Source organism: Mesocricetus auratus, unplaced genomic scaffold (assembly GCF_017639785.1).
Source record: "Mesocricetus auratus isolate SY011 unplaced genomic scaffold, BCM_Maur_2.0 Super-Scaffold_100004, whole genome shotgun sequence".
Classification (NCBI taxonomy): domain Eukaryota; kingdom Metazoa; phylum Chordata; class Mammalia; order Rodentia; family Cricetidae; genus Mesocricetus; species Mesocricetus auratus.
This window is the reverse complement of record NW_024429189.1, coordinates 7,506,691-7,526,684: the sequence shown is the minus strand read 5'-3', so window position 1 is coordinate 7,526,684 and position 19,994 is coordinate 7,506,691. Positions and strand designations below refer to the sequence as shown.

The 19,994-nt window shown below is 42.8% G+C and overlaps 1 protein-coding gene across 9 annotated transcripts in view; it reads right to left on the bottom strand.

Moving 5' to 3' along the window:
- Ehmt1 (euchromatic histone lysine methyltransferase 1) overlaps positions 1-19,994 on the bottom strand; it is a 128,622-nt gene that overhangs the window by 66,232 nt on the left and 42,396 nt on the right. For 7 of the 9 annotated variants that reach the window (XM_040745283.1, XM_040745284.1, XM_021235077.2 and 4 more), the window contains exons 3-6: positions 16,867-17,423; positions 11,059-11,230; positions 576-733; positions 48-236 (exon numbers count right to left, since the gene is read on the bottom strand). In XM_040745283.1, coding sequence (XP_040601217.1) covers positions 48-236; positions 576-733; positions 11,059-11,230; positions 16,867-17,423 — 1,076 coding nt within the window. The remainder of the gene's footprint in view (positions 1-47; positions 237-575; positions 734-11,058; positions 11,231-16,866; positions 17,424-19,994) is intronic. The other 2 variants (XM_021235079.2, XM_021235082.2) reach the window with 1 other exon arrangement.

Sequence of the window (19,994 nt, the reverse complement as noted above, 5' to 3'; positions counted from 1 at the left end):
TTTCATGATTTCATTCACTAGTATCACCTAGGGAATTGGAGGCCTACCTTTGCAGCATGGTCAGTCTCGGACATGCTCTCTTTAGAAGTCCTACTGTCCTCGGTGGGAAATGCAGCAGCCTGCTCAGCTCCATGGTCCTCATCATCCTCCAGCTCATCTGAGTCTTCATCTTCTGAGTCCATCTCCAAACTTTCCCCATTTACATGCAGGGCACTGTCACCCAAGGCTTTCTCACCCTGGAACACAGCAATGTACTGCTGCCCAGCACATACAAACGTAACTAACTCACTATGAACTCATGTGATAGGAGATGTAAAGGTCTGCCAGTACTAGGGAACCTACCACTCAGAGAATAACCCAGCAAGAAGAATTCCTGGAGTGTGTGTTGGGGGTCTTCAAGAAGCCACCAGACTATGCAATAGCAAAAGAGCTCAAGACCTCTAGTCCTTCCATGGTGATTGAGGTCATTAATCAGTAGTAACCTCAACAAAATATTCTTCTGGCCAAAGAGACTTTCGAACCAGGAAGGCATTTCCAAGAAGATGTGTGGCAAATAACTCTCATGCCTCTCTTACCTTAGTGCCCACAGTGGAATGAGTCATGCTCTTAAACATCTCAATCACCGTCCTCTGCTTTAATACTTTGGTCTTTTTCTTGGGAACTAAGCTATAGGTTCCCATTCTTCGTTTTTTCTTCCGAGACACTGCAGCTGCTAAAACAAAAGGCAAGCAAGCTAAAAAAAAAAAAAGTCAAAAGGGGACAAGAAAGGAAAAGAAATACCATTCAAATGTTTTTAGAGGTAGAAGACAGGCTATAAAATTTATCACCAAAATATCAGCAAACCCTATTACTTTAGACACAATTCTATAGACATCAACACATGAGCAGAACAGGAATTGCTCACTTGGAACAAACTGAGAAAGCTGAAAGACTTACAAGAAGACCATATTTCATTGAAAATAGACCAAGCAAACATCACTGCCCCGCCTTCCAGGCATGAAAACCACAAATCAGCAGAAACAAGCCCTTAAGACCTGCCTACTAATAGTCTCCATGGCCTTGAATCCAGGAAGTTCTGCCCTGAAAAGCCCTCTCCTTTCTTCATATTTCTGAAAGGAGCATGTGTGCATCAGGAACGACCCACGGTTGAGAAGGAAAACCAGCCACCATGGAGTGGACCCAATTAGTCTTCCCAGTATATGGCAATCCTACTCATAGGTGGCGTCTGTGTATATCCATTTTCTGAGACCTATCCCCCAACTACTCAAACATTAAACAGAAAGAAGATCCCTGAAATACTCTCTAGCTGGCTTTAACAGTCAGTTCTGGGGTTGGAGTAAATAGAGAGGGGTTCTCATGAACTCCAGAAAAAGAAAATGTCTTTAACTTTTTAATTCTGAAGTCAAAGATCACCACTGTAGCACAGAGTAAGCTACTGGAGGTATGGGTAAAAATATATCATGTTTTAATTCTGCAACAAAGAAAAAGAATGAAGAACATGCAGAAGCATGAAACTTCTAAAATGAGTGAGTATGTAACAACGCTTGCAGGGCCCATCTCCATAACCAACAAGTCCTGATCAATGAAGGGCTACAGAGAGTCAAAGAAGAATCTTCTCAGTAGTTTCTTTTCAGTTCTGTCTCTTTTTAACTCACCACAATAAACCATGATAGGTAATGTAACAGACTGGGGCACTGCACCTGTTCATAGATAAATACCATCTGTTAAGCACCTGCACATTTATAAACAAACAGGTAGCTGCCATGTCTCAGGAGAGGCCTTTGGGTGCAGGGTCCAGGCCCAGGAGAGGGAAATCCTATGAACACTGGCAGTTTAGAAGGGACTCAAGGGATAGTGTCTGATACACAGAGCACTGAAGCAAGAACCCCAGCATGGCTGTTTGAATGATATGTCCCCCATATGTATCAGGCACTTGAATACTTAGTTCCCAGTTTGTGGCAATTGAGAAGGACTAACAGGTATGACTGTGCCGGAGGAGGAGGTTTCAAAATCCTCCCAGCCAGCTCCAGTGCATGCCTTCTGCTTGTTTGTGGATCAGGCTGTGAGTTCTCAGCCACTCCAGCATCATTCCTGTCTGCTGCCATGCTCCTTGCCATGACAGGAATCGGAAGCCCAAAACAAATTCTAAATCTGTAAGTTGCCTTGGTCCACGGTATTGTGCCACATGATTAAAGGTGGATCTTCCCAGCTAGGTGTTGGTGGTGCACAACTTTAATCCCAGCACTCGGGAGGCAGAGGCAGGCATATCTCTGAGTTCTAGGCCAGCCTGGTCTACAGAGCAAGTTCCAGGACAGCCATAGCTGTTACACAGAAAAACCCAGTCTCGAAAAACCAAAAAAAAAAAAAAAAAAAAAAAAAAAAGGTTGATCTTCCCAACTCAAAAGATCCAGATTAGATGAGGGTTTAATTAAGAAAAAATATCCCTCACCAGTATGCTCAGCCATTTAGATTTTAGTGAATTCCACATGTGCGAAGTTGACAGCCAATATTATATAACTATCCTTTGTACAACCACAAATACATTATAAATTTAGGTTACGTGGCAATGTCTCCTGGAGGGCATTCAAACTTATGATAACCACTGATACTCTGACTGGGGCTGGAGAGATGGCTCAGAGGTTAAGAGCATAGGCTGCTCTTCCAGAGGTCCTGAGTTCAATTCCCAGCAACCACATGATGGTTCACAACTACCTGTAATGTGATCTTGTGCCCTCTTCTGTTTTACAGGCATACATGCAGGCAGGATACTGTTTACATGATAAATAAACCTTTTTTTAAAAATCAAGGAAAGAAAACAAGTACCTATATAGTCTTAACAAAATACAACAGAAACACTCATGTTATTTATAATGTACATTCTGTAACTGGTCATGTGGCCTTTGCTAGTATTGATAACCACATTCCCCTACAACCCATTCTGTAGTGTCTCCAACCTCAGCAAGCACCCCAACAGGTCTTAGCTCTTTCCCTGGAGAAGTGACCCACACCTTCATTCCTGAACAGTCTGTACCTTTTGTTATCCTGCTAGGATTAGGCTGCTGTAGTTTTGCATTGATGTTAATCCCAGAACATGGTAGCTCCAAGAGATTCCCTTAAAGGAACTCCTGCGCTCCAGTACTAATTTTTCTTACCTCTTTGTGTGAAGCAATCCAATTCTCCTTTGCTAATCTGGACCAATAACACACCCCCTAACACAGTTATTTCATTAGACAGTTGACTTAAAAGTATTAGAAGCCCAAAGAGACCAAGGGAATGCTTGTTGTGAGGGAGGAGCACTCACTCCGTCCTCTGGAGCCAAAACTTCTAGGCCAGCAGAATTTAAGATAGATGAACAGGAAGTAAAAAATTTCCTAATGAGTCACTAGGGGTGACAATGAGGAGAACTATACCCTTTCCCACCCTTGATTCCTAGAACCTGGCTATAGGAGAAACCGTACCATATACTGGATGCTGATTCAAAGCATATACTGCCTTCTGGAGAACCCTGACCCAGTCCTCCAGGTTGCACCTAATTGGCATTATAACTGTGTCTTCAAAAGGCCATTCCATTTTTCTATCAGCAACTGCTCAGGACGGTGGGGAACATGGTAAGAGCAGTGGATTCCATGACCATGGGCCCATTGTCACACTTCTCTGACGATGAAGTAAGTTCTTGGTAAAAAGCAATTCTGTGGGGATAAGGCATTCTGTAAATCCAGATGCTGGTTTTGGCAAAAGTGCTACATGTAGGAAAGGCAAACCCATAACCAGAACAAACATCTATTCCAGTAAGGATAAAGCACTGTCCTGTCCAAGGAGGAAGTGGTCCACTGTAGTCAATCTGCCACCAGGTTGCTGGCTGGCCACCCTGCAGAAGGAGGGCATATCTGGGGCTCAGTGTTGGTCTCCGCTGCGGGGCAGATCTGGAACTCAGGAGCAGCTGTAGCCAGGTCAGCCTTGGTGAGTGTAAATCCATTTTGTTAAGCCTATGCATAATCCCCATCTCTGCTACCATGGCCACTTGCTACATGGGACCACTGAGTAATGACAGAAACAGCTGGGGAAAGAGACTGACTGTCCACGTAGATAAGTCATACACTTGATTATTAAACTCCTCCTCTGCTGAAATCACCTTGCAGTGAACATTTACATGGGAAACAAGAATCTTCAGATCCTTCACCTGTTTGGAGAGATCTATCCACATACTTCTTCCCCAGATACCTCTTTCTCACCAATTTCCCGATCTTGGCTTTCCAAGTCTTTCATGCAGCCAAGCCATTGAATTCTGTCTTAGTTTGTGTTTCTATTGCTGTGAAGAAACACCATGACCATTGTAACTCTTATAAATGAAAAACATTTAATGAGGTGGCCATTTTCAGAGATTTAGTCCATTATCATTGGGGCATGACCCAGCGGCAGGCAGGCAGACACATGCTGTAGAAGGAGCTAAGAGTTCTTTATCTGAGCCGGGCGGTGGTGGCGCACACCTTTAATCCCAGCACTCGGGAGGCAGAGGCAGGCAGATCTCTGAGTTCGATGCCGGGCTGGACCGACAGCTTCCAAAACAATACAGAGAAACCCTGTCTCGTGAAAAAAAAAAAATTCTATATCTTGAAGGTAACAGTAAGTGAAGTAGCTCACTGGGCATGGCTTGAGCATATAAGACCTCAAAGCACCCCCACACTTCCTCCAACAAGGCCAAACCTACTCCAACAAAGCCACACCTCCTAATATTGCCTCTACCTTTGTGAGCGATTTTCTTTCAAACCACCACAGGCACGGCCCATGAATTAGAAAACAACTACACATCTGGCCACTTCCAAGCAAAATGTATGACATGTGTAGTGAGCACAGTTATGCCCACTGGGAAAATTTCCCTTCAACAGTGTTTTTCAGGACTGTCCCAGAAAGAGGATGTAATGCTTCAGCTGTGCACTTCTGAGTGACGCCTTCATAACATGACGAACCATCAGGAAGCCAGGCCCCAGTCTTCTTTTCCTCAGTCCATCAATCAAAAGGCACAACCGATGAGGTTATACGTGTATAGTGCCAGCAGATAGCATTGTAGTGGGGAGAAACTTCTTCACATAACTTTCCTGAGCCTTCAGGCCCTACTCAAGGACAGCCAGGGATACACCACTTCTATTTGTTAACAGATTGCTGCTGTGCGTGTCCTATTATATGTCTTAGTGAATCAGATAATACCCAGCTCATGATAGGTCGAACCGGTCTTATGGTAACTTGGTGGCCCATTGTCAAATGTTCAATTTCCACTAAGGCCCAATAGCAGTCCAAGAGCTGTCTCTCAAAGGGAACAGTTGTCTGCCCATGGGAGATAGAGCCATGCTCCAAAATCCCAAAGGTCTCTTCTGTGATTCACCTATAGGGACCTGCTTAAGGCTCCAAACAGCATCCCTCTCTGCCACTATCTGCCACCCCAAGTACCATCAGGTCTGCTGAATCATATGGTCCAAGTGGTAGAGCAGCCTGCACAGCAGCCTGGACCTGTTGAAGAGACTTCTGCTCTAGGTCCCACACAAAGTTAGCAGCTTTCCAAATAGTTTGGTAACACACCCAAATGAGGAATGTATTGTTTCCAGAATCCAAATGCAATAATTTATTCTTCGCCTTAGAAGGAATATCTTTGCATGCCTCACACTACTGGACTCCTAAGTTATGAACAGGGCTGGAGAATTAATATATCCTTGGATTAAACTGTAACGGTTCACTTCTAGCCTTGCTAACTGAAAACAAATTGCTTCTGACGGTCCTTATGGTCAGGTTGCCTAGAAAAAGGCATTTTCTAGGTCAACAGCTGCTGCATACCATGTACCAGGATAGGGGTTACTATGCTCGGATAAGGACACCACAACTAGTACAGCAGCTGCACCTGGAGTCACTACTTGACTGAGTTTTCGATGGTCAACTGTCATTCTCCAGGTCCATCTGTCTTCTGTACAGGCCAGATAGGAGAGTTAAAGAGAGATGTGGTGGGGACTATCACTCCTGCATCTTTCAAGTCCTTGATGGTGGCATTCTGCAATGCCTCCAGGGATGTGGTACTGTTTTTAATTCACTATTTTCCTTGGCAGAGGCAACTCTACAGGATTCCATTTAAATGTTCCAACCATAATAGCCCTCCTTCCACAGGTCAGGGAAGCAATATGAGAATTCTACCAACATCTAAGTATATCTATTCCAGTTAATCATTCTGGGACTGGAGAAATAAACACAGGATGAGTTTGGAGACACACCTGACCTACTATGAGTTGGACTTCATCCAAAACTCCATTAATCACACGTCTTCTAAAAGCCCCTACTTTAATCAGAGGGCCAAATGTTTCTTGGAGTCTCCCAAAACCAGGGTCAATTGAGAACCAGTATCCAGTAGGCCCCAGAAAGTCTGATTGTTTCCTTCCCCCCAGTGTAGTAACCCTTGGAAAAGGCCTTAGGTCCCTCTGGGCAAAGATTGGGGAAAGGTTAACAGCAAAACACTTAAGTAATTTACCAAGGCCTTTCCAGAGAGGTTCTGAGTGTGCAAAATATTTCATGTCCAGAAAGTGACTTCCTTTGCCAGGATCCAATGTAGCCTTACTTTCTTTTGAGAAGTTTCCCTCTTATACAGATCAAAGAAAAAATTCAATAGGCTTCTTATCAATTTCATGCCTGGAAACACCATGACCAGTCAGCCAGTACTTTTGCCTGTCATGACTATTACAGGTCAGCCCATACGGTCGACACTGTTTTATCTGTGATGCCCATTACAACAATTATGATCACTTTGCATTAGGTGATTCATTGGGTCCCTGGCCCCTGCTGCCTAGGGACCCAATTAAACCCGTGGATTTAATTCATCCAACTGAGCAGCAGCATCTCCAAGAAAAGGGGAGACAACAAAGCTCTTCAAATGTGCTGGTTCCCCTCCTGCCATTTTTTTTTTATCTTATAAGATTAGTCACAGGCGTGTCTTCTGGGTCTTCCCATTATGGAGGGTATGGTTTTATAGAGTTTACCCACTCTGGCATTACAATTTCCCTGAGTCTTAAAAATCTTTTATCAACCCAAAGCCAAGGAATTTCAGGCATCTCCAAATCCTTTCCAATAGACCATCTTCTGATAAAATGCTTCAGCCAATCATTCAAACAAACTTGTGGTGGGAGAGATCAGGTGCATTAACTTATCCTTCACCTTAGAAGGAATATCTCTGCATACCCCATTCCACTGAACTCCTAAGAACATCTCTGAAGTAGAAAGATTTTCTATCTTCTGATGAGCATATGTGTTACCAACAAATCCAAAGAGGTCATTACCTCCTGTTCACTTGGTCCAATCAGCGTATCATCAATATAAGGCACCGATGTGATACTGTCTGGTCATCCAGGGGAATGAGCCATATCTGGGTCTCACTGTCAGTCTCTATTGCTGGCAGAACTTGCTATAAGCCCAGCACTGGAAAGGCCAGAAGTCTTCCTCGATTTATTGTACTCTATTTACTGAGACAGGGTCTCTAGCTGAGCCCAAAGCTAGCCAATTGATATAATCTAGCCTTATCTGGAAAGCCTGTCTCCTCAAGAGTTAGGATTACCTGCCTAGTTTTTATGTGGGGCTGAACATGGGATCCGAACACCCATGCTTATACTTGCATTGCAAGCACTGAGCCATCTCCCCGGTTCATTTTTCCCATTCACTGCCTGGACTGTGCTCCACTGAATGGGATATACAGGTTCCCACCCTGTGGTCATCACCAAGGTTTTTCACATCTGACACTGAAAAATAAAATGGTAAAAATACAGATCCTGTGGACATACATCTTCCTGAAATGGAAATGAACTACCCTAAATAACTTGTTTTAGCCAAAGGGAATCTGTTCATCTTCTCTACCTGTACTAAATGCACAGGTTCAACAGGAAGAGAATAGAGCCTTCTGTTATATTCATAGTAATATTAAAGATTAATATCCAAAATCAAACTCTGATCCCCTGAAAATAAGGAGGCATACAGAAGGATGAGGTCTGAAGAAACAGAATAGGATGGAAACTGTCCCAGCATTAGATCTGTGTGCATGCTTTTACAAAGGTATAGGTCTCTTTCTGCCACACTACTAGTTGCCTTATATGTCTCCTTAACTTCTAGTATTTTCCCAGAAGCCTCACCCTCAGAGCTGAGCTTCTACATTCTCAGGGACAATAGAAGGTGCACCAATGATGGTAACAAGTCAAGGTGGCAATGCACGGTATGCTTATGCTTCTCTCTGGGAATCTCAGAGACACGGAAATTCTGACTTCTCTATCCTGAGACTGGGATTAGCCCTGAAGTGGCAACAGATCCTTGGACTAGGGAAGGATCTGCAACTAAAGAATAAAAACAAGTCAGTCAACTGCTGAAGCATATTACATTTAAATTTTAAGGCTACTTCAAAAGGTGCAGACTAACATGCTAATTAACCACCAGCTTACACAGGGAGAAGGAAAACTAAAGGGAAGGATATCAATGGAAGTGCTGATGAATAACTCTGTACAACTCTGAAAAATGTCAGGCTTAATTATTCAAAACAAGTAACACTGAGACAACAGCCAAAAAGTAGGGGTGCGAAGTAGGGAGATATAAATAAAGCTGCTTACTAACGACCATGCTCCAATTAAAAGACTGAGAATTCCTTACAAGCAACCAACATGGGTCAGCAAATGGAAAGTGTAAGATGAACCCTGAACATACAGTCCAACCAAAATATTTTCAGAAAATGATGGGTCAAATCAAAGATGGGAGATACGTAGCTAGCTGGACAGTGTCAATGACTGGCCAAACCAAGGGTGATTCAAGTAGTGAAATAATGATAATAATAAAGTCTAAAGATTCATAAGGGAGTTTACAAATTGCTATGGCTGGATTCTTTCTGGTTTGCTTGTTTTTGAGACAAGGCCTCAGGTTGGTCTCGAACTTGCAATCTTCCAGGCTCATCTTCCAAAGTGCTGGGATTAAAAGTCTTGCCCCATCAAATACCTAGCTTCCAGTTTGGATCTTGAAGATCTCCAAAAGTTATATTAGTCTCTAACATGGTGCTATTAAGAGGTGGTGAAAATTTATGGGACCCACTGAGGTCTTCAAATCTTTGAAGGCATGACTTGCAATGAGACAATGGATCCTATAATCCTTTCTCTTTCTTTTGTACTTCCCAACCACGAGGTTTCATTCTGCCACACACTCCAAACCATGTGTCACTGCAGGCTCAAAGTCATCTAACTGCTGGAGCAACAAGAGCCACTGACTACAGACTGAAACTTAAAAAACCATGAGCCAAAATAAACTTCCTTTTAAAACTGGTTATCTCCGTTGTTTGTTACAATGACAGAACGATGACACACATAAACAAATACTTACAAATAGATTGGGGCTCAGGAGTGGGCTTAGTTGATAAAAATGTTTTCCAGGCAAGCATAAAGACCTGAGTTTGGATCCCCAGCACCCATGTAAAAAGCTGAACACAGCAGTATGTGCCTGTAATTCTAACATTGAGAAGGCGAGGACAGGAGATCCTTGGTGCTTACTAGACGCCAACCAAACTAAATCAGTAAGCTCCAAACTGAGGGAAACTTTAAATCAAATAATACAGTAGAACAAGGGGCCATAAGAACCATGAGTTTTGAAACCTGAGGGCAGTGCTGAGCCAGCACCACCCTTTGCTGGCCCTGCCTTTGCTGGCCACTGCAGCAAAAGAACTTCCAGAAATATCCCCATGGTAACATAGGTATAAAAAATTTGGCTCCCTACTTCTCCTGAGGGGAGGCAGTCCCAGTAGCCTGGACTGACCAAATCAGCTACCACCCAGACCCACATCCAGGGCTTTTAGTTGGCACATCCCAACATCTACCCCATCTATGGCCTACCAGAGTGCATGAAGGGTCTTGTCCTGAGGAACCATAGCTACAGGATCTCCATGACTGGGAACAGCAGGATATCTGAGAGGTGTTTCGATGAGGATTCAGTATTGATGAAGCAAAAGTCAGGGGCCTTGAACCAGACCAACAACGCACTGCAATGAACATTTGCAATGGCTCAAAGGTTAAGAGCACTAACTGCTCTTCAAGAGGTCTTGAGTTCAATTCCCAGCACCATATGGTGGCTCACAACCATCTGTAATGAGATTTGGTGCCCTTTTCTGGCATGCAGGAATACATGGAGGCAGAATGTTGCACACATAATAAATAAATCTTTAAAAAAAAAGGGGGGGGGGCTGTTGAGTCTGAGTTGTGCAGAGACATAGCAGGAATCTATGAGGTGTCCTGTGTGGCCTCCAGTGCTAACCCACCTCCAGTAAAATAATACAGGCTGGAAAGATGGCTTAACAGGTAGTAACAGGTGTAATTCTTGCAAAGGATCCAAGTTTGATTCCCAGCATTCAGGTCAGGTAACTCAAAGCTGCCTATAATTCTAGTTCCAGAGAATCCAATCCCTCTTCTGGCCTCCTTGGCCTCCCTTGTTCAGGTGCACATATCTACACACAAACATACACATAGTTTTAAAAAATAAATAAAGAAGCCAAGTGTGGACACACATTCCTTTAGCCAATCTGGTCTACAGAGTTAGTTCCAGGAGAGCCAGGGCAACAAAGAAAAACACTATTTAGGAAAAAATTAATAATAAATTAAAAATAAATACGTGAAGAGAACCTGACCAATAACAACCTAGTACTAGTCACCCTATCCACTGACAAGACACACAGTAAACTCAGAAGAAGAGAAAGGTTCAGTTAAGTAGCTTGTTACAAAGCTAGATAGAACCCAAAAATAAATTCTCTGTACCTTGTCCTAACACACATTAGTGCTTCCATCAGCACCTCACAGAATTCATAGTCTTTGACTCACATATCAAAAGCTTTCAGTAAAAAATACAATGTTCACTTTAAGTAAGTCAGGAAAGCAAAATAGAAGGCATAAAGGTTGAGGGCAGAGGGCTTCTTAGCCATGCAGGCCTATTACTCATCTCCAAAAGCACCCCAGCATTACAATGCTGGATAGAAACAAGCTCAAAGAGCCCATGCATGTGTGTGGCTGCATTCACCTGTCTGGGACTTTGTGGTGGCCATGTAGCATTGGTTCTGAGGTAGCGACTGGTGGAGGGCTGGGAAGGTTGGTAAAAGCTGCTGTCGTCCACATTCAGAAATGTTTCTGTTGATATCCTCTTTTGGTTCCTTATGGTCTCGAACTTCTCTGTGGTCTTTGCTGGCTGGATGCTTCAAAACAAAGACAAGTAATTACAATGACTGCAGAAGCAGATGGTGACTTAAATAACATGCATCCAAAAATCAATTACTTTTCTCATTAATTCCCATTTATTGAATGACAAGCCATGGTGGAGGAAGGTAGAATGTCCACAAATCTAAATAGAACAACTATTAGCAAAGAAGGACCTAGCTCTAGAACACATAGTAGAACACTTAGTCCTACTATCCTCTGATGGATGAAGACTCAGGTATGAGATAGTGCTGATTTCATAGTTTAAATGCACCTCTGATGCACAGGGCATTTAATAATTCCCCTTTGCCACTACAGTGATGATTCCATTCTAGACATCAACTGAGAAGAGAGGGAGGGGAGTGGAGAATCAAAGTTTTCCTAAAGGGCGAGTGATCTAAGATAATATATAGTCTTCAATGATGAGGAATAGTGACTGGGAGGCACATAGATAAAACATCTACAAAAATTTGTCAAGCAGTGGTGGTGCACACCTTTAAGCACTCAGCACTCAGCACTCAGAGGAGGCAGAGGCAGGAGGATCTCTGTGAGTTCAAGACAGCTGGGGCTACACAGAGAAACCCTGTCTCAAACAAAAAAGAAGCCTACCAAAATTCAAGGCTAGTTTAGGCTAGACAGTAGAGCTACAGAAAGGTAGGCAAGGGAGCCATGTTAGCACACTGCTGCTGTACCTGCAGCAGAGATAGAGACTGGGTTACAGGAAGTCAAGGCTAGATCTCTCCTAGACTGTCTTGTCTCTTTAAAAGGATTCTTAAGGAGCTGGAAAAACTGCTCAGCGGTTAACAGCACTAGCTGCTCTTCCAGAGGTCCTAAGTTTAATTCCCAGCAACCACATCATGGCTCATAACCATCCTATAAGGAAATCTGGTGCCCTCTTCTGGCCTGCAGGCAAACATGCAGATAGAAAGTATTCTTAAAAGGGCAGACCCATGATACAACAATCTCCTGAATTGGTTTTTAGTCTAGCTCCCTGCAAAGCAGTTACCTGTGATAGCAATAACAAACTCCCAATACTTAACACCCTACCCTGCCTTTACTCCAAACTGCCTGTACATCACTAACCCTAACCCTAACCCTAACCCTAACCCTAACCCTAACCCTAACCCTAACCCTAACCCTAACCCTCTATGACTATAAACTCACCAAACTTTGGAGATAGCTTCATCATTCAGTTTAAGCCACATACAATTCAGCTTGAACTAAATTTTATTGTGCAACGAGTAACTGCCTAAAAAATGAAAAACATTACAAGACAAGGCTTTGTCCACCATATATGGTTTCTGAGAACATAGGATACCCACATATAAAAGAATGGAGTAGGTCAGGTGTGGTAGCACTGGACTTTAATCCCAGCACTCTGCGAGGCAGCGCAAGAGCACCTCTGTAAGTTTGAAGCCAGTCTGCTCTACACAGTAAGTTCCAAGTTAGTCAAAGCTATGTAGAAAGACCCTGTTTTGAAAAAAATAAAAATAAAAAAGGAGGAAGAGGAGGGAGTGAAGGAGACTTCTTTCCTCATACCATATCGAAGAGAATACACTTACACTTACACTACATGCACGTAGTCCATGTGCATGTAACACACACACACACACACACACACACACACACACACACACACACACACACACACACACACCTGCCCCTCCTCCTCTACCTCCTAGCATCAAATGCTCAGCAATGGCGTTCTCAGCCTGACAATTCAACTTAACACAGAATTCCATCAGTACCAAGAACCAATCCCCCATATGGCAGGAAGGCAGAACCACCTCCTCCTAGACACCTAAATCAAATTAGCTAGACCATGTAGGAGTAGGCTGCTGAAACAGATCCAGAGGGAAAAAGCAGACAACAACAACTCCTAAAGCATGTACAATTCCAACAGGAAAGAAGCTGGAAAACTTTAAAGATCTAGGTCATGTGAAGAGTTCTCACAAAGGACACCAACAACACAGCCCCAAATATAAAACTGATAAAGTGAATTCAATTAAATGAGACATCAAACTTCAGTTCATCAAAATGAAAAATCAGGCTGGCAATGGTGGCAAGCAACTGTAAGACTAGCAGTCAGGAGTCAGGAATAAGAACTGACCCTAACCCTAGCAATTATACTCTTTGATACTTAACCCAGAAACAGAAAAATGTGTATACATATGAATGTGTAGTCACAACAGCTATAACTGAAAGCCCAAGACTGGACACACTAACTCAGGAGATAGAAGCAAAAGGATTACTGCTTTGAAGGAAGCCAAGTCTCCCGAGCAATTCCAAGACAAGCCCTAGACACTTAAGGCCCGAGGAGAGCAAGACAAGGGATAGGGGACATAAACAGACAAGGATGGGATCTGTTGTTTTGGGAAAGATTAGATTATACCACCTAACTGACAAAGGGCTCTTATCCAGAAATCCTGGAGCTGAGGATTTATCTCAGTGGTAGAGGGCTTGCCCATTGGACTGAAAACCAGCACTGTGTAAAAGGGAGGGAAGGGAAACAACAGAAGTCTTAAAGCTAACAAAATACTTTATCATAAAAGGGCAAAAGATGTGAAAGACATTTCTCAATCAACAGAGTTGGCAAATGAGCTCTGAGAAGAGCCACATTGCATTGGCAGGTGTGAGGAAGTTCAAGTTAAATCATGACAAGGTACTGACATAGCATATTAAACCACCAAGTACAGCAGCAGCAGAACAAACGCTGGCAAGGACACCAGAAACCAGGTAGGTCCAACAGTGAAGATGGCTAAGAAAGTAATGGAGCTTGCCCCCAAACCTGATGACCTGAATTCAATCCCTAGAACTCACATTGCAAGGTCAGAGACAAGTGCTGCAAGTTGACATGTGACTTGAACCACATACATGCTATGGCACATGTGCACTGTGTACATGCATACTTGTACTCACTTATGTACAGTAAATGAAAAAGTAATTAAATAACATATAATTTTAAAACTTTCTAAATATTACTACTGAGAAGACTGGAAAAGGCACATATATATCTCAGTACTATCTTTGAAGCTTCTTGTTAATCATTAACTTCTAACTTTCTTAGTTTTTGTTTTGTTTGTTGTTTTTTGTTTTTTTGTTTTGTTTTGTTTTGTTTTTGCCTATTCTAGAGTATTTGGGGGGGGGATTGAGATAGGGTTTCTCTGTATTGCTTTGGAGCCTGTCCTGGAACTTGCTCTGTAGACCAGGCTGGCTTCGAACTCACAGATATCCGTCTGCCTCTGCCTCCTGAGTGCCGGCATTAAAGGTGTGTGCCACCGCTGCCCGGCCTGTAGAATCCATCTTTATGGTAGATATGGCATGTACTTTACAAATGGAGGCGAGGTGGTCAATAGCCTGGTGGCCTCTGTGCTGTCTGTATGATCATAAGACTCTTGTGTTTATCAAGCTGGCCAAGCTGGGGGCTCACCCTAGGCCAAGTGCCAGCAGGTGTTACATTAGGTTGAACCCACATGGATGCCTGGCAAGAGGACAAAATATCTGATGGCTATGAGGCTCCATACTGAAAAGATGGCTAGTGGGAAGCAGCTCCACCATACACCCAAGGCAGTGACCACAGATCCACACAAGGTACTTGGACAATCTGAACCAGTACCACAAAGATGAAGACAAGCACTCTTAGAAAAATGAACATGAATACAAGCTGCTGCATCCAAGCAGGATTCCTCTGAAGAATCAGAATTCCTAAGAGAATTCCATCCATCCTTCCATCTTTGTCTGTCTATCTGTGTGTGTGTGTCTGTCTGTCTATTCTTGTGGGATATTTGCACACTGTGTGAAGATATACTGCTGTGATTGCTTTAATAAAGAGCTGAACAGCAGGAGCTATAGGCAGGACTCCTGGGCAGAGAAAGTAAGTAGGAAGAGATACTCAAGGCACAGAGGCTGTACCAACAAGACACAGAGGAAGTCAGACATACATGCAGTAAAAGTCACATGGTAAAATGTAGATTAACAGAAATGAGTTATGTTGTAAGAGCTAGTTAGGAATAAGCATAAACTATAGGTCAAGCTATCCTAACTGATAAGAAGTCTCTGTGCCATTACTTGTAAGAAAAATCTGTCTACAGTCTCTATGTCAAAGGTTAATAGCACTAGATCTTGTTCCCCAATCACTTCTCTACCTGATTTTTTTTTTTTTTTAAGATAGTGTCTCTCACAACCTAGAGTGTATTGATTCAACTAGCCTGGCTAGCCAGCATACCCCAGGTCTCCGCCTATCTAGAGGCTCTAGAAGTACAGGAATGTGACACAGTATGCAGGTTTTCCGTGAGTGCTAGGGGTTTGAACTAGAGTATTCATGCTTCCTCAGCAAGCACATTGCTCACTGAACCATCACCCTAGTCCCATAATCAGTATATTGTATGGAATAAGATGAAATATGAGTTAGGCATAATGGCACACACCTACAATTCCAGAATTTGGAAGGTAGGAGGACTGTCAGAAATTCAAGTCTAAGTCCTGCCTGGGCTAACTGAGACTCTATCTCAAACCAACACATAAATACATAACTTTTTTAAAAAATTAAAAAAACCTGGTGGTGGTAGTACACACCTATTTTACCAGCATGCAGGAGGCAGAGGCAGGCAGACCTCTTTAAGTTTCAAGACCAGCAAGGTCTACAGAGCAAGTTCAAGGACAGTCAGGGATACACAGAAGAAAAAACAAAACACAAAAACAGCCCTGTCTTGAAGAAAAAAACAAGTATCAAAATTTAAAAATATCAAAAATTAAGATCAGAATGGAAACGGTTAAAGCATAGAGCAGGAAATAGAAAACAGGCAGGTACACTATGTAAGGACACAAAATCCATAGTACAGTGCTCACAGACAAGGGACTCTATGGGAAAAAAATGAATGACCATGCATTATGCACTCATTACATGTTTCTAGAGCTAACATTGAAAACTCACAGACTGGCAGAGTCTTAGGGAAAGGTACCAAGAATGAAGCTCTAAAGGCTATAGAGAAAATAGCGAATGGTCTTCACATGAAGGGCACTAGAAATCACAGGGGAATGTGATCAGGAATGTAGAGGCCATCAAAGTTAAAACCACATCAGGAAACAAAGTAATATAGTACTACAAACATTTTGAAAACATGCATCAAATACATGGGATAAAAAGCAGACTGTGACAAAGTACAACCGGCTGAGTATTACAGGAAGGTATTGCTTTCTCACAGTGCTAAACTATAGAACTCATCTTGCTTTCAGTGACTCTGAAGGTTACTTTCAGAACCTTCCAGAAATGGCAGGATAAAGAGTAGTTTTCTGACAGGCAGCAGTGGTGCAAGCCTTTAATCCCAGCACTTAGAAGACAGAGGCAGCAGAACCTCTGTGAGGCTGAAACCAGCCTAGTCTACAAGAGTGAGTTCTAGAACAGCCAGGGCTACACAGAGAAGGGGGGGGGGGGGGTCCTGACACCACATCTTCACAGCAAAAAGAAGCCTTCAGGAAAAACCTTAAAAGAAGGGCTCGTGGTATCATCTGACTTGGTTGCTCATATATCTAGATGACCACTACCATTAACTAGTTTTTCCCCTTGTAGAATCAAAGCTTATTTGTTTTCATTAATGCAAAGGAGGGTAAGATAGAAAAGAAAACATAAAATTACCAGGCCCAGGATGGACTTCGGCATGGTCTTGCGTGCCCTGTGAACCCTGACATCAGTGCCTGAGGCTGTAGGCTTCCTGTCCTCTGTGTCTGCACTCCCTTCCCCAGGCACAGCAGGGGCTGTGGTTGGTGTCTGAGGAAGTGCACTTGGAGTCCTGAATTTACTGGCCCCTCCAGGAAGAGTTTTTGCTGCATGACCAGGAAGGGAGGAGGCTAGAGTGTTGGGAGTCCTCAAGGGCTGCCCTTGCAGGGCTGGTTTATTTAAGAAATATCCATTGCTGCCAATGACAGAAGTCTGCATGAAGTCGTCGTCTGTGACATGGTTTTGCTTGCCCACTTCTGTGTCTCTTTCTGAAACACCATTTTCGGCCACCCAAGATGCTCTGTTGGTACCTTCTGGCGGGCTAGCTCTTGTGCTCTCCTGAGTATGTTTGGGTGCATTTAGATGGCTGGTGTCACCACTCTTTTCACAAGATCCATTGGTTTCTCCATCTGCAGTCATGGGAGTCTCTCTTGTCTGTTTCTCCGTGGAACTTTCATCAGCAGCCATAGGTGTATCTGCAAACACAGAATAGTGTCACAGCTGTACAGTGTTCAATCCATATAACTATCACCATAAATGGCAATTTATTTGGCCAGCATACACAAGGCTGTCTACAGTGCTAGTGTGTAGCTAGGTAAGGAAACTCTTGCCTAACATGTGCAAGGCCCTGGGTTAAATTTCCAACACACACAGACAGACACACAGATACATACACACACACACACACACACACACACACACACACACACACACCACGTGTCTATAAAAATCCTTTATTTCCTACAGAAACAAACACTTAAATTCTAATAAATTACATGCTAATTTATTTCTTAAAACACTAACTTTTGGTTAAGTTTGAGAAGTCAGCCTATTTTTAAAAAGGCTGCAAGTTGGAGATTTAAAGGGGGGGAGTTAAGGGATTAGGATCACTAATTTTTACAGAATACTAATTTGGTTCACAGCACCCATACCTGGCAGTTCCTAACTACGTTTAACTCCAAGTCCAAGGGATCTGCTCAGTTGGAACCTCCAGCTCCCCTACATGACTGGGAAGCCACATTCCTCTCTCACCCTTCCTACCTCACTCCCTCTCTCAGTTTCCAACAAAGAAAAGTTGCCAAAAAGCCCCTTTCCAAAATCTTGTAACTTGGACTATTGCAACTCTCTCCCATTGCCTCTAGCAGCCCAAATCTTTATCCAAATGTTCAGCTTTTGACCAAACCCAGCTCATGGCAGACATGTCATCACCTCTCACCTACAACCTATAAAATATTCCTGCTTTAGTTTGAGGGTGTGGCTTCTCTGGCCTTGATCTCTGGGACTGGCAAAATAGCCTGGGAATTACTCTGCTCATATAAACTTGTTATACTTCTCCAATTCAGCTTGATCTGGCCTACTGAGTCAGTGGGAGAAACTTATGGGAGGGGGAACTGCTGGGGATCCAATCCCCTCTTCCGGCCTATGCTCATGCCCACATACCCAAACTTAGATACACATACATAATTAAAAATAAATTTATAAGAAAGTTGCTTCAAAAGCAGCATCACAAAAACATAAAGAAAAAAAGCAGGAGGCAGTATATTTTTCATCTACATGTCTTCTTTTACAAGTTCAGACTCTTCTTGCTATTCTATCAAAGAGTCCTCTACAAGAAGACCTACCAAGGGACTGACCCAGACTCACCATCACACCCCTGGAAGCAGGAGGTACTCCAATGGAATGCAAAACTTACCCCTGTCCTAAGCTCTCCTTCTCATTGTACCTATCACCTAACACTCAGGATTTACCATTTATATTAGTTATCTGCCATTCCAAGAACACAACTTCTAGAAAAGCAGAGACTGTCACTCCTATTCCTCTCAGCCCATAAACAAGGCTAGGGAGTAACATATGCAATATATTCTTTCTGAATGAAAAAATAGCCATTAGAATCTTTTTAAACCATTAGCAAAACAAAATATGTAAAAACTTTCCTTAACTTGGAGGTTATACAGCAAATTCTGGAACCAGTGTATACTCAATCAGAAACATCAATACCATGTCAACAGAAGTAACACAGATATCCATTAATGCTTTAAATGTTTGGCTCATAAAGCAGGGGTTGAGTGATAGCACCAGACAAGAGAAAGAAATGTAAAGGGAACGATGAAGAGACAGGCTGCTTTCGCCTTATTTGATCAAGACAAGCACAAAGTCAGACTGTTGTTTTCAGAATTAAATGACATGTATGGACTGTAGCTCAGTGGTACAGTATTCGCCCAGAATATGGAACTGTCTATGTTGATTCCAAGTACTGCCAAAACAAATAAAAAATAAAGAAAAATCCTACAAAAAGAATGCCATTTCTTGGGTCTGGAGATATGGATCAGAGGTTAAGAGCACTGGCTGCTCTTACAGAGACTTTGAGTTTAATCCCTACCACCACATGGTGGCTTACAAGCATCCATAATGAGATTTGGTGCCCTCTTCAGGTATGCAAGCATACAATACATGCAGGCAGAACACTGTATACATAATAAATAAATTAATCTTTAAAAAATGTTATGTCTCTATACCAGCATTAAAATAAAAATATAAGAAAGCCAGGTATGGTAGTGTACATGTTTACTCCCAGCACTCAGGAGGCTAAGGCCTCCTAGACAGCCAGAGCTGCATAAAGGAGAACCCCTGTCTAAAAAAGGATGTGCGCGCGCGCGCGCACGCATGTGTGTGTGTGTGTGTGTGTGTGTGTGTGTGTGTGTGTGTGTGTGTGTAAACGAGAGGGCGTGTGTGCATATATATGAAGGACAAATAGAATATCTACAAGAGTAAGAAAACACAAAGAATATATTTTTTAAGCCAAATTATTTCATGCCTATGTACAGAGAAAACATTAAGAGAGAATGTTCTGGAGTCAGGCAGTGGTGGCACACATTTAATCCCAGCACTTGGCAGGCAGAGATAGGTGGATTTCTTTGAGTTCAAAGCCAGTGTGGTCTACAAAGTGAGTTCCAGGACAGGCTTCAAAACTACAGAGAAACCCTGTCTCAAAAACAGAGAGAGAAAATGTTCTGGAACCAGGTATCAAAATAAAGAAACTGCCAAAT